At 35.6% G+C, this 14,692-nt stretch overlaps 1 protein-coding gene across 3 annotated transcripts; it reads right to left on the reverse strand.

Annotated features, from left to right (window-relative positions):
- Positions 1–1,814: 1,814 nt before the first annotated feature.
- Positions 1,815–12,486, reverse strand: LOC112027097 (alpha-dioxygenase 2). Of its 3 annotated transcripts, none has more exons than XM_065778049.1 (11): positions 12,138–12,486; positions 11,424–11,573; positions 11,071–11,331; positions 7,840–7,989; positions 7,274–7,407; positions 6,269–6,482; positions 5,825–5,970; positions 5,354–5,581; positions 4,276–4,478; positions 3,939–4,182; positions 1,815–2,247 (listed from the first exon to the last, which is right to left on the reverse strand). In XM_065778049.1, the coding sequence occupies exons 2-11, from the start codon at positions 11,517–11,519 to the stop codon at positions 2,022–2,024; spliced, it is 1,902 nt and encodes a 633-aa protein (XP_065634121.1). In that variant the 5' UTR covers positions 11,520–11,573; positions 12,138–12,486; the 3' UTR covers positions 1,815–2,021. The 3 variants fall into 3 exon arrangements, with proteins under 3 accessions (XP_065634121.1, XP_023915536.2, XP_023915538.2); XM_024059768.2 differs by lacking the exon at positions 1,815–2,247 and adding an exon at positions 3,404–3,829 and having other exon boundaries at positions 7,274–7,410; positions 12,138–12,485; XM_024059770.2 differs by lacking the exon at positions 1,815–2,247 and adding an exon at positions 3,404–3,829 and having other exon boundaries at positions 12,138–12,484.
- Positions 12,487–14,692: the final 2,206 nt, after the last annotated feature.

The following is a 14,692-nucleotide window of genomic DNA, read 5'->3' on the forward strand; positions in this document are numbered from 1 at the left end:
AAAGATTGAATACTCTGCATATTCTATGTAAAATAATAATGTAAAATAGAGAGCCTTAAATAAGCTAGGTATAGGTGCAGTACAAGTAATATGAGTAAACTATAAATACAGTATATTGGGCTAAGCCCAATGGGCTAATCTAGTCTAAGCTATACACTAACAACATCAAAATATAATGGTTACTAGAACCATTGCTAGCGATCCATGGAGTCTTGACAAGCATTCGGTTGTGATGCAACGGTATGAAAAAAAGTTAGCAATTGAAGAACTCTCATTCAATTGGGCTAGCTTTTAGGTTCAATTGCATGGCATCACATTACATTACATGACAACCGAAGCTATAACAAAAATAAGTTTGGTTGTTGGAGAGGTAGCCTAATCGATTGTGCCAAAGGATTTAGAGGGGGGGGGGGGGGAATTTTCTACGCCTCAAAATTTCCATTGACATCTCTCTCCCGTTGTTCTGAGGATGCCTTATTTCACTGGATAATGGAAAACAAACTTGGCAAGCTTCAAAATATGAACGAATCCTAAACCTATGTTACTGCTGTGGAAGTCTCACTCACGACAATAAGGATTGTGAGAAGTGGATTAACAGTGAGGGTACTCTTCGCCTAAAGGATTGACAATTTGGCCCAAGCTTATGTGCGACTGCCTTTATGCCATCAAGAAACATGGTTTGACAATGCCAGGGTTCTACGCAACAAGGAAAAAATCAGAGACTAGTGCAAACTGATCAGAAAAGGAATTCGCCCCCCCCCCCCCTCTAAATCCTTTGGCACAATCGATTAGGCTACCTCTCCAACAACCAAACTTATTTTTGTTATAGCTTCGGTTGTCATGTAATGTAATGTGATGCCATGCAATTGAACCTAAAAGCTAGCCCGATTGAATGAGAGTTCTTCAATTGCTAACTTTTTTTCATACCGTTGCATCACAACCGAATGCTTGTCAAGACTCCATGGATCGCTAGCAATGGTTCTAGTAACCATTATATTTTGATGTTGTTAGTGTATAGCTTAGACTAGATTAGCCCATTGGGCTTAGCCCAATATACTGTATTTATAGTTTACTCATATTACTTGTACTGCACCTATACCTAGCTTATTTAAGGCTCTCTATTTTACATTATTATTTTACATAGAATATGCAGAGTATTCAATCTTTGGTCTTCTCTTGAGCTTCATGCTTATTTAGATGCGAACTAGGCAAATGATTCGACTAATGAATGCTCCATCACAAGTTTTTGTTTCCTGTTGGGTACTTCTCTTGTCTCGTGGCGTAGCAAGAAGCAAGATGTGGTTTCCCGTTCCAGTATTGAGGCTAAGTATCGTGCCCTTGTTGACACCACTTGCAAGCTTGTCTGGCTTCGCTAGCTCTTGACTAACATGGATGCTCTATAGCCCACTGCCACTCCACTTTATTATGACAATCATAGTGCTATCTACATTACTCATAATGATGTTTTCTATGAATACACCAAGCACATTGAGATCGACTGCCACATCACTCGCCATCATCTCAAAAAAGGCAATCTCAAGTTGTTCTCCATCTCCTCTGCTGACCAGCCTGCTGATATCTTCACCAAAACTCACTCGCCTGGTCGTCTTCAAGATCTTATATCCAAACTTCAGTTAGCTTCCTCCTTGCCACCTCGAGTTTGAGGGGGGATGTTAGTGTATAACTTAGACTATATTAGTCCGTTGGACTTAGCCCAATATACTGTACTTGTAGTTTACTTGTATTATTTGTACTGCACACAAATCTAGCCTATATAAAACTCTCTATTGTACATTATTATTTTACACAGAATATATAGACTATTCAGTCTTTCTCTCACTTTATATTCTTAACAGATTTATTAAAATAACATTTCATATGGCAATTTCACTGGCATATGATTACACATACTTCTGTTTAGTATCTACCAATTTATTTGAGCTAATACTAAATTCTTATCTATAATAAAATGACGTACAACCAGATATCCGTACTTATTGGAAGTACTAAATAGATGAATATTAGGTGGATAGTCGCAGGTACAGGGGTATGCAATTCACTGGATTTGGCATTGAATCCCACACTGAGAATGCACTTGAACATGTCATCCATTTCCTCGTCATTTCAGGGAAATGCCGATCAATCACATCCTTCAAAGTCTCAGTCTTGTTAACCCATTCTAGGCCTTTCTGTGTGTATGTGTTGGAGTTGAAACTGGACGTGAAAAAGCGATCAGCTTCTAGCCTCCTGAACAACATCATCGTACAAAACGAAGCATTAGTGCACTCTAAGAAAAAAAAAAATCAAATTTGTCATCTTATTCTTAGTATGACATGGAGCATACCTTGAAGCAGTTAGTATGAAGAGAAAGAAAGCAGTCTCACTGATTGCAAAGCCTTTGATCTTCTTCTCTGCCATTAAGCCAACTTGCAAGTCTAGCTTCTCCACATCATCTCCATACACATCACAGAGAGCTTCGATGACTTCTTCATCATCCGTCAAATCTCCCCACTTCCTAATAGGAATCATCATCAAGTTCCTCCGAAACTCATTGTACCTGGGAACTTCCCTCTCTCTATCTCTATAAACTAATGGTCCAGCATTGTAAAATTAGATTTGGACTATGAAAGTGGAAATAAAATGAGAGTTGCAAATAGAAACTAAAGAATGAGATGATATACTTTCCAAGCTGGCCATATCAACAGGATCTGGTCTATCTTCTCCATTAATATCATGGGCTACAAGGTTCCTCATCCATGATGGATAGTTCCATAATGTGAGTGCCCCACAAGACTGATGACCCAATGACACCAGCATTTGCTCCATTCCAACGTGTATTGTTGAGGAGCTTTGGGCTTCGAATTCCTTTTCTGTTCGGTTTGCATTAGTCTCCGATTTTTTCCTTGTTGCGTAGAACCCTGGCACTGTCAAACCCGTGTTTCTTGGTGGCACAAAGGCAGGCGCACGTAAGCTTGGGCCAAATTGTCAATCCTCAGGGCAAAGAGTACCCTCACTGTTAATCCACTTCTCACAATCCTCGCCGTTGTGAGTGAGACTTCCACACTAGTAACATAGGTTTGGGAGTCATTCATATTTGAAGCTCGCCCAAGTTTGTTTTCCATTGTCCAGTGAAATAAGGTGTCCTCGGCACAACGACAGAGAGATGTCAATGGAAATTTTGAGGCGTAGAAATTTGCCCCCCTCGAAATCCTTTGGCACAATTAGTTGGGCTACCTCTCCAATGACCAAACTTATTTTTGTTGCAGCTTCTGTTGTCATGTAACGTAACGGGATGCCATGCAATTGGACCCAAAAGCTGGCCCGATTGAACGAGAGTTCTTCAATTGCTGACTTTTTTTCATATCGCTGCATCACAGCCAGATGCTTGTCAAGACTCCATAGATCGCTAGCAATGGTTCTAGTAACCATTCTATTTTGATGTATTAAAATAACATTTCATACGGCAATTTCACTGGCATATGATTACACATACTTCTGTTTAGTATATACCAATTTATTTGAGCTAATACTAAACTCTTGTCCATAATAAAATGGCGTACAACCAGATATCCGTACTTATTGGAAGTACTAAATAGATGAATATTAGGTGGATAGTCGCAGGTACAGGGGTATGTAATTCACTGGATTTGGCATTGAATCCCACACTGAGAATGCACTTGAACATGTCATCCATTTCCTCGTCATTTCAGGGAAATGCCGATCAATCACATCCTTCAAAGCCTCAGTCTTGTTAACCCATTCTAGGCCTTTCTGTGTGTATGTTTTGGAGTTGAAACTGGACGTGAAAAAGCGATCAGCTTCTAGCCTCCTGAACAACATCATCGTACAAAACGAAGCATTAGTGCACTCTAAGAAAAAAAAAAAAAAAAAAAAAAATCAAATTTGTCATCCTATTCTTAGTATGACATGGAGCATACCTTGAAGCAATTAGTATGAAGAGAAAGAAAGCAGTCTCACTGATTGCAAAGCCTTTGATCTTCTTCTCTGCCATTAAGCCAACTTGCAAGTCCAGCTTCTCCACATCATCTCCATACACATCATAGAGAGCTTCAATGACTTCTTCATCATCCGTCAAATCTCCCCACTTGCTAATAGGAATCATCATCAAGTTCCTCCGGAACTCATTGTACCTGGGAACTTCCCTCTCTCTATCTCTATAAACTAATGGTTCAGCATTGTAAAATTAGATTTGGACTATGAAAGTGGAAATAAAATGAGAGTTGTAAATAGAAATTGAAGAATGAGATGATATACTTTCCAAGCTGGCCATATCAACAGGATCTGGTCTATCTTCTCCATTAATATCATGGGCTACAAGGTTCCTCATCCATGATGGATAGTTCCATAATGTGAGTGCCCCACAAGACTGATGACCCAATGATACCAACATTTGCTCCATTCCAATTGTTGACAGTTTTCTCTCTCCTTCAATACCCACCAATTCCCTCATAGGCACCCTGGATTCATAATCCCTACAGTTAGTCATGTAGAGTTTCTAGCAAGGTAACATTTAATAAGTATCTCAAACTACTTTCCTTTCAAAAATTAATTCTACACATTATTCTGTTGCAATGAAAAAATTGCAATGTTGCTTCCTAAGTTGAGGACATTGAAACACTATTTTTACATCTGAAAGCCTTTGTTTTTCACCCCCACATCATTAACAACACAATCAGAAAAATAATAATTAATGAGTTATAAAATGGAAATACTAGCACAACATCAACACCATATGCAACCACTACCAATAATACACATCTCTCCTCCATCAACACTGCAAGTGGTACTATGCTGGAGCTTGGGAGCCTTGAAATGTTCTTAACTTTACTAACATTCAAATCCGTATTTTTTTGTAGAATATGCTAGTCTATTAGCCCACAGGGCTTGGGCCCATTGAATTGTACTTGCCCTAGACTCATTGTACTTGTTCTCCACACCTATTGTGCCTATATAAAGGCTCTCTCTTGTACATTGTTTCTCAGTCTCCTTGTCTTTTCATTCTTAACAGCATATATGGATGCGCCCCCCCACACACACACACACAAAAAGAAAAAGAAAAAGAAGAGCATCTATTACACATTTAACCTTATGATCTTAAATTATAAATAATGTTCTCTCTAATTTGATCTCCAATTCTGTAATCCTGATTCTGCCCCAGCACACATGGCTCTTGGCTCCTAGTACATTTGTGCCGATGTCTCCAAAGAAAACTATAAATTTTGCAGCAAGATGCAGAAAACCCATAAAAGGTGGGAAAAAAATGGCAAGAAAATATCCATCATAATGGTGCCTAATATTTGCAGATACAGTGTAAGGAGAGAAAGGGAAGTACTCATGTAGTATGGGAGGATGTTTGTCTTCTGAAGTTGAAGATGTGATGTCCCTAAGGACAAGTGTTTCAGGTAGAAGTGAATGCATTCTGTAGGCGCTTACAAACTCTTCAGTTAGTGAATAGGGAACTCCATGATCTCTCGGCTTTTTAAGACCAACTAATCCACTCAGTATTGATCCCAATATATGTCCAAGTAACTCCTTAAATTTCTTCCCCAAAAGTCCATACCTGAAAAAAACATGGTTTACATATTTGATTTTCAGTGAAGTGTAAAGTAGAAAGCAATGGCATTAGAAGTGCATTAAATGTTACTCTCATCTTTGCTGATTTTCTCTTTTTTCTCATAACTTGTAAAAGGATCTCTGTGTTTTTATCATTTCTTCATCAAATTAAAACAAATATTTAATGTCACTACTTTAAACATGACCACTATGTTTCATTGACTTCTTTAATATGTCTTAACTATCTTACCAGTTTACCCTTGACCCTACTAGAAGAGTATCGGTCTTCAGAAGTTCAACGGTCCAGTCAATGGTGTGGATTTTAGCAATGACAGCTGCAGTCACCAATCTTGCGTGCCTATAGAGCTGCTCATCATCCAAATCAGGGTAATATACCTAAAACCAAAGAACAATAAACCAAATCATTAACTGTACATAATATATATTATTCATGAAGTCCATACATTATTATCACACATATTTCTTGCATATCAGGAAAATTATAGCATAAGATTCTACAATTGCTAACCAGACAAAATATGACAGTTTAATTTTCATGCAGCAATATTGCAATTTTTCTGAAACTGATCCAAAACTGTTCAAATTAGATGCCAGAAATGTTCAAGTACATAACACCAACGTCACCATTGGGAAAAAGAATCACAGAATATAAACTAAAACAAAAAAAACTTACTTTTAGCATATCACATACAGCATTGTGCTCTTTGACAAATAAGGCTTGTAGGAGGGAAAAGCCAGCCCAGCAATTTCGAACATCACCTGAGATAGGAATGCCGTTCTCATTATGCTGAAGCAGCCCATCTTCTGAGATCTTCAATTTTCCATCTTTGAATGTCCTTACTCTTCTCATGCCCTCCTTGTCATTCCCATAAATTACACTCCCATCCCTAGTCATGTAAAAAAAAAAATCATTCTCACAAAGTACACATTCTTTTCTATTGACTTGATTTTACAAACCTAGACAAGTTAAACTCAAAAGTATTGACAATTGGAATACAACCGAAAGCTCAGGTCCAGTTGATTGTCCCACTCCACATTCTTGATTACGAGCCTACCTAACAGAAACTTTAAACTTGCCACAGAGAATTAGTTCCAAAAATTAGATGTCCCCAGCAATTTTTGGTGAAATCCTCCCTCTTTTCCTTTTATTTTTATTTTTAAATTCAATTCTTTTTATTTACTCAGGTTAAAAGCTCCCTTTCTAATTACTGTTACATATTGTACTGCTCAGTATGTTACCCATGGCAACAAATGGAGACAGTTGTAACACGCAACATTGTTTAAAACAATTACCTTGGGATTCATTCTAATATAATTATTTGAAGAATAAGTGTTTTTTCTTGGATAAATATTTGAAGATAAAATGTTATTAGTTATTCATAAGAACATGTAATATGCTGTTTTGTTTGCATATGGATAATTCTATCCTAATGTTTATTTGGTTACTAAAGAGATAGGAGGAAAGATGAGAACTTCCAATCCTACATCCTTTTGAGTCTAATTTGTTGCTATTAGTTCCGAAAATAAAAATCTCCTTCTCCATTTTCTCTGCATTCAGACAGAGGGGATCACATATGAAATTGTTTAAACATGTTTATTAAACTTACGAATTTGAATGAGTTCTTATAACCTATATGCACTTATAATAGGAAGAGACAGTACTTTGAAAACTACTTACCACCAAGGAGTCCTTGTATTCGGAGAGCCATTCTTGAGATGACACAAATCAATAGAGACTTTTTTTGTCTTAAAAAACTTGAAAGACTTTAAGGGACACCCACTTGAAATTTCATCAGGAGCTCTAATCTCTATCTGCTAAAAGAATTATGAAAAATTAATTTATCTTAATCGATAAATTAAATGTTTCCAACCATGTAACTATAATTCTTAAGTCATTTGTTTGAGCCATAGATATTAGGCCTTTTGATATTGCAATATTCTTTGTCAATTACGATCATAAGGTTAAACATTATGGATGGCTGTAATTGGTCAACATGCATATAATACATGACCGAATTGGTTTATGACACAATGGAATAGGATCCTCTCCATTTTGCTTGAAATAGAAAGAGTTCATTTCACGATTAAGAGTTTATTTCTTGGATCTGATTGTGTACACATGTAATGTGAAACATAAAATGGATCTATTTCAAATGAAGAAGATCCTAATACTTAGTTATTGTTTTGCTTGAACTCACTTTGCTAGAAAGCAAACTTTGATTAAGACAGTATTGAAATTAAAACCTGTTCAGTGTCCTCCAAATGATCAACCCAGTCATGAATCATGAACTGTATCCATGAGCAGGCTATCATGTTGAATTGCTTCCCATTGTCTATGAACTTTTTCCTCACCAAAAGCTTTGATGCTACTACTGTTGGATGGGGCTCTAACAGCTGTGGAGATTGATGAGAAACAATACACGAACATGGTACACATTATTACTTGTGAAGAAGAGGACTGTGTTGCCTACTAACATACCATAAATTGACACAAGGAAAAAAAGAACATATTCCAACATAGAAAATACAGGCCAAAGAGTGTTATTTAAACAATCATGTGATGCACATGAATAAATTCTCAGAATATATGGGCAGGTGGTAGTTTCGTTTAGGGGTGATTGGGTGAAGGTGTCAAACGCATTTAACTGGTAAGCTGTTTTGCTCTTAGGCCAAAAGAAAAATGGGGTGTTGTCTTAGCCCAGAATTCATAAAATCAATGGATACAATAAATACAAGGGGTCAACTAGCAGGAGAGGGGGGGGAGGGGGGGGGGAGAGGGAGCTACTTGCACTGTGGTCCTTATTTTATTTAGAAAATTTCTTGGAGTTATAGTAGCAACTTGTTTGTCAACTTATTTCACTTTCTTTTGTATTCAAATTACTATCTGGAAATGACAGTGTGTTTGGCACTTAAGCTGTTTGCGGTTTGAAATACAAAGTTAAAAAATTTTCAACAATGAGATTTAGATCTTGTGTTGCTGTCTGACTACACCTAAATGATTTGTTTTGGTGTTTTTGTTTTTGTTTTTTATAATTACTTGGCAACACATTAGACAAAATATTGGACAGATTACAGAAATATAGAACTAAGTTTGGTTACAAACCTGGATGTAGCCTGAGGTTATAACAAATAATAAGAAGATGACATGTGTCCATGTCATGTGCAATGCACATGACTTCCTAAACCTCACTTATGTGATTGTATATAATTTTGGACATATGTCATCTTCTTATTGTTGAAGCTAAAACTAAGTTTGTAGCCAAACTTTGTCTTAAAATATAATACTAATTGACTAAGGCTGATGAGTTGTTTCAAAGATTTGCTTGTGTTTGGAGAGTTTTCATATATTTATTTAGTTGACAACTCTAATTAGTATTTAGTTATGAGAGTAATGTATATATAATGAAATAAAAAATATAATTTTATTTAATTTATAGAAGACGAGGAAACCAACTAAAATTTTGATCTTTCTAGCCATGAATAATGTTAAGACCATGCTTCGTAACAAAATAAAAGGTGATTTTTTTAACAGGTTCTATGATTTTGTACATTGAACGGAAATTGCAACAAAATTTATTATGGAATTAATAATATATAATTTTTGGGATTCAAATTAAGGTTGAGCTTCACTTTAATGGGTGATTGAGTTGAATTTTATAAAGAAACAATATCTTTTTTTGTATTTTATTTATATTTTGTTAATATTAAATAAATGATAGTTTAAATTTTTATATATTAGTTTAGTTTTGAATCTTATTATATTTCTTGTTCTCAAAAGATAAAAGTTTTTTGTTTTATACTTTGGTTTTAAAGGAAGTTGTAGCTTAAGGCTACAACCAAGTTTACAGACAAACTTTGTCCTTTACATAATATTCCTGAATTATAGTAATCCAAATTCCCAAATTCATCCTAACTAATTCTCAAAATACAAAAATGTATCAAACTAAAAAGATTAAAATAGAGATAATAAAATAACCTAATATATATGATAAGTTGTCTTTAGATTAGATGAGTGGAAAAAACAATCCCCAAACTTGACCCAACCCAAGTCTTAAATAAAATTTCAACTCAACCCAATCAATCAACCCACGAAAACCAATCCAAGGTATATCGAGCTGAATTGAATTGGGTCTCTTAAATTAGTGGAAGCTTTGATACTAATGGTTGAGATTTGCTGATGCAGAAGTTTTATTAGAATAATAAATTTAACAATAAAAAAGAAAGTACTTTTCAAAGTAAATACCTTGTAATAAATCTCACTACACTCAAGTAGAATACATAAAGAAGTTCTAAATAAAATAGAATTTTATTGATGCTTAAAACATTAGTGCTACAAGTCCTACACATTTTACTAAATTGAGCAAATTGAGCTTACAAACTGATGTGTCACCAATAATAATAAGACAATTAAAATATTCGGTTATGAGGTAATTAAAGTCTACCAATAACATTAATTGTCATCTCAATTTGTAAATTTTATGTAGTAAAATTTGTAGCATGTTTAACACTTTTCGTAAAACACTTTTAGACACTTTACTACACACCACACACCACACACCATACACCACACACCATTCTTGTTTCTTATTTTCTCTTACACTTATTTGCTATCTCACTCATGTTGGATTGATGTTTTTCTGCACACTCCAAATGAACGCCACCTTCTACCTATTTATACTTCAAAAGTATAGAGACAAACTTTGTCACAATTAGTAGATATGTAAATTGGTTACTGGATTAATTTTCATATCCAATCACATGTCGATAAATATGCAGGTTGTATCAAAATCTGTAGCAAAATATGTGGCCATATAACAACTCAAGTCGGTGTTATTAATTTGTTGCGCACGTAGTCCAAAACCAATTTGGACAGGTCCGGACCTCTGTTGTAAACACGGCTTGCACAAAGTCCAACTTTGCAGTTGCTAATTCTTTCAGAGACTTGGAATAAATTAAAATATTGTGGCTAAAAGACAGCATAAGAACGAGAATTAAAGCCACGTGGACAAATTATTCCGGATGGAGAAAAAGAGAGGGCAAAAAATACACCCTGTTTCGGGTGTATATTTCCTCATATACACAGCTGGGAGGACCCATGTGGGACCTGTGAGTAGAGTAAGTATAACCCTGAAACACGGTATACTTCGTCAAGAGAGAGAGAGGTGGTGTTGACTTTAATAGGGTCGGTTTGGTCAAGTCAAGTTGAACCCTGTTACAGGTATGCTTCCTCCCCCTCACAGCTGAAGGGAGGAAGCATACCCAGGGTGTATTTTTCCCCAATCCAGAGAGAGAGAGAGTTTTTTTTTTTTTTTTTTTTGGAGCATACTGTAAATTAGTGAGATAGTGAGAGAGAAAGAATGGTTCTCTTGTGTGACATCTTGTTAGTTATAAAATTAATTCACTCCAATCAAGCAAAAATAACAGTTAGAAGTTACAACTTCATCATTAATTAATTAAGGTGTTTGGAACTCTTACCCCATATGGTGAAGATGATGGAGGCATGTTTCGACCCAAAAAGGTTCCTTGGCTACCAATGGTATCATCACTAGGGTGATTGCACTTTCCATCAGCCGTCCTATAGGCAAATTCTTCTGCGTTATATCTCTGTCCATTGATTTCTCCGACCGGCAATAGATTATAACGTTGGTGCAAGTGTCTTCTAATTCCCAGATAAGCAGCTCCAATAATTACTGGTAGTCTGTGCCATGCGTCCAGCTTGTCCACCAGGTGTACAACCTAATTAATATCAAACATAGTAAATGTTATCAAACATATGTAGTAACTGATATGTCAACATATACAGTAAGAGAGAGAGAGATTGCACTAACACAGAACAATATGGTGTCTAGGAGAGTCATTTTGGCCACCATATACTTAAGTTGAGGGTGCATGAACTGTGACAAAAAAAGATGGAATATTGCCATCGCTTTTTGTGGAAGATGCTCCTCCTTGTGAAACCTTGTTCTGCTCAAGCTGAACTGAGAGGACAATAATTGAGAGCTAGGGATCAGATTTTCCAATATAATAAAACCTGTATTTTGAGAACGTGTAACACATATTTTTAATTTTTAAAAGGTATTATAGTAAATAACTAATATTTTGAAAAATATAAAATCTCTACCCAAAAACATTAATGCATTTTTGATAAAAATAAATGCTATTTAAATTATAAGTAAGATGTCGTTATTGATTGATATGTGAAAAAAAAAAATTTAATTGTAAGTTTAAATTAAAATAAATAATAATTTATTAATAATTATTTATAATTTATTGTGAAAAATTATATTATATATATTTTTTTTTTTTGAGAGTTATTTATTTATTTATTTATTTAAGTGGGCTGTTAAAAAAAAAAAAAAGGACTAGGTACTAATTAAGTGAAACCTCTCTTATAATGGCCCAAACATCCTCAAGAATAGCCCAGTCAACAACCAAATTTCTTTTAAAAAGTAGTCAATTTATTAGTCTTTCAAAAAAAAAAAAAAATCCCTTTAATCATAGTGAGATATATATAATATTAATGACCGAGTGTCTCATCTCACATAGTCGCACCGCTGCGGCCAGCAAGCCTATCATTTCGCCGGCGCGTCCACGCATCACTATCAAGGCATCACGCCTAGCCCACGGATTCTGCTCTCGACGACGGCATAGCTGGAATTTATCTTTCTCTCACATCTCTGATAACTGGTATTTATCTCTTCTTTCTGACTTTCTCTTAGATCTGATTTTTGATATGGTCTCTCTCCTCGTACGGTCTTTGTGAGCTCACGGACCAGAGTTTTTTTTTTTTGATATTTGTAAAAACCGCAGCTTTAGGTTGGGAAAGTAAAGTCAAAGTAGTTGAGGAAAGAGGGTTTACACATTACTGAGAAGGTGAATGAGCGCCACGAAATGTTGGGTTTGGTGCATTTGATTTTGGTTGGTTTATTTATGCTGAGTGCCGACAGTAAGGTGGGTCTATGGGCCAATGGGTGTACTCCAACAATAAATAATGCTTGGTCATGCTTAGTGAATTTTGTCTTTTTGTTGAACATTTAGTTGTTTAAATGATCAGATAAAACCTAATGGCAAAATTTGCTAATCAGTATATTTTTCAAAAAAAATTAAGTACGTGGCATGCGTTTAAAGTTATTTAGTAAGTTAAACTGTTTTTTAAAATAGAGTTTGGCAAAATCGACTTTGAGCTGAAAAACGAACACTATAGTGGCGTTTTTTTAACTAAAAAAACACCACTATAGTGTTCATTTTTCGACCTAAAGTCGATTTTGCCAAACTCAATTTTTAAAAACAGTCTAATTTACTAAATAACTTTAAACGCATACCACACGCCTAATTTTTTTTAGAAAATGTATTGTTTGGCAAATTTTGCCAAACGTAACACAAACTCAACTTTCAACTATCCCAACAAAGGTGATTAAAAAAAAAAAAAAAAACTTCCCCCAACAAAGGTACAGAGATATAGGTCATTACGTGCATGATCTGGAAACATTGTAGAAGAAAAGAGTGTCTATGTACTGCAGATTACTCAAAGTTTCAACATTAGAAGAATAATTTAGATTATTCACTTATAGTGAGCCATAGCCAAGCATTACCAAGAGTTTTTATTTTTTAGACCATTTTGTTGCTCCTTAGGAGGAACAAAAACTACAAATCTCTCAAGGGGTCTCTTGACTTTCTCCTTGTTAAAGGTAGTGATTAAGACATATAGTGGCTTGTAAGTCACCTACAGTTTCATTAATCATGAAGAGAACTCTTTCAGGTACTAATTAAAGGTATTAGTTAACGACTATGACTTGTCTAGGTTTGTTTTTGTTTTTGTTTTTTGCCGAATAAATAAAAAAAGAAAACAGTCAAAAGAATTGGGCATGGGTCCATCTCTATCAAAAACCCTGGACAATTCGAGGCGATAGGGAGGAGATGGGTACCATCTTAGTCCATAACAGAAGGGCAACCCACAATGCTTAAAGCTAGGTAGACAAATTGCCTTCTTTATACACAAAAGAGAAATTTACATTTACAAAAGATTTGACTAAATTAAGAATATCCTCAACTATAGCTTTGTGAGCAAATAAGCCTGATCTTTGCAGAGATTCTATTACATTCCACGCATCTCCTTTTATAATTAATCTGTTGAATCCCTTAGCTGCTTCTCTTCGCATAGCACACCAAGCTGCCTCAGCTTCACCACAAATAGAACTTCTGAGACTAATTTGCTCAGTCCACGTCTCAATAAGATACCCTTAATTGTCTCTGCTCACCACAGTCACAAAGCTATTTCCTTCTCTAATAGCTACATCAAAATTCAATTTCCCAATCTGTGGGTGGAGGATACCATTTGGGTCTCTAGATGTTTTCTTAATCAGTTCTCTCCCTACTTGTTTGTGTTCTTTCAAAGATCTCAATATTTGTCTCGCAATCTCCATAGGGTTGCTTTTGACTCCCTCTATTCTTACTTTGTTTTTTTATAATCCACACATGGTCACAAACAATTGTAGCAAATGGCTGAAAATTTCTAGATTCTTCATTGTTTAGCCCCAGCAAGTCTTCAGGTTACAAAATCATTTTCATCCAATTTGAAATTGAGAGGCTATTTAATCTATTCAAATTAATTGGCCAAGGTAACATTAGCCAAATTTGGGTAGCCTGGTCACATTGAATAAAAAGATGCTCTATTGACTCAACTGCATTGTTGCACAAATAAAAATTAACATAAGAGAGAACAAACTTGTTATTGAGGACTAAACAAGTAGGTAGGATGTTCCATACCATTTTCCACAGGAGGTTTTTGAGCCAGGCATTAGTTTTCAATTTCTAAAGATTCTACTCGTCTTTGTTTTGCAAGTTGGGGTGGTTGGCTGAGCTTGTGATCCTCAATGAAGCATAAGCCGATTTAAATGAGTATTCCCCATTTGTTTTTGTATAGTACACTAGCCAAAGCATGGGAGAATGTCGATGTAGTTGGATCTGGACCTTACACGTGGAGTGGCTGTGACTAGAGGAAGAGGAAACGTTGGCTATAAAGCCTTATCCTTGGCCCGTGCTAAAGGCGTGACTGCCTTGGGAAGGAAGTAAGATATGCATCTGACATTGTACTCAA

The sequence above is a fragment of the Quercus suber genome, unplaced genomic scaffold, assembly GCF_002906115.3.
Source record: "Quercus suber isolate HL8 unplaced genomic scaffold, Cork oak 2.0 scaffold_172, whole genome shotgun sequence".
Lineage (NCBI taxonomy): Eukaryota > Viridiplantae > Streptophyta > Magnoliopsida > Fagales > Fagaceae > Quercus > Quercus suber.

What these genes read in the sequence shown, in the direction of transcription:
- LOC112027097 (XM_024059768.2), bottom strand. Translation starts at nt 11,519, where the DNA reads ATGGCAATATTCCATCTTTTTTTGTCACAGTTCATGCACCCTCAACTT. An exon ending in CATCATCTTCACCATATGGG is followed by an intron (nt 7,990 to 11,070) that starts GTAAGAGTTCCA and finishes CAATCTCCACAG; the next exon opens with CTGTTAGAGCCCCATCCAAC. An exon ending in CTGTATGTGATATGCTAAAA is followed by an intron (nt 5,971 to 6,268) that starts GTAAGTTTTTTT and finishes CTTTGGTTTTAG; the next exon opens with GTATATTACCCTGATTTGGA.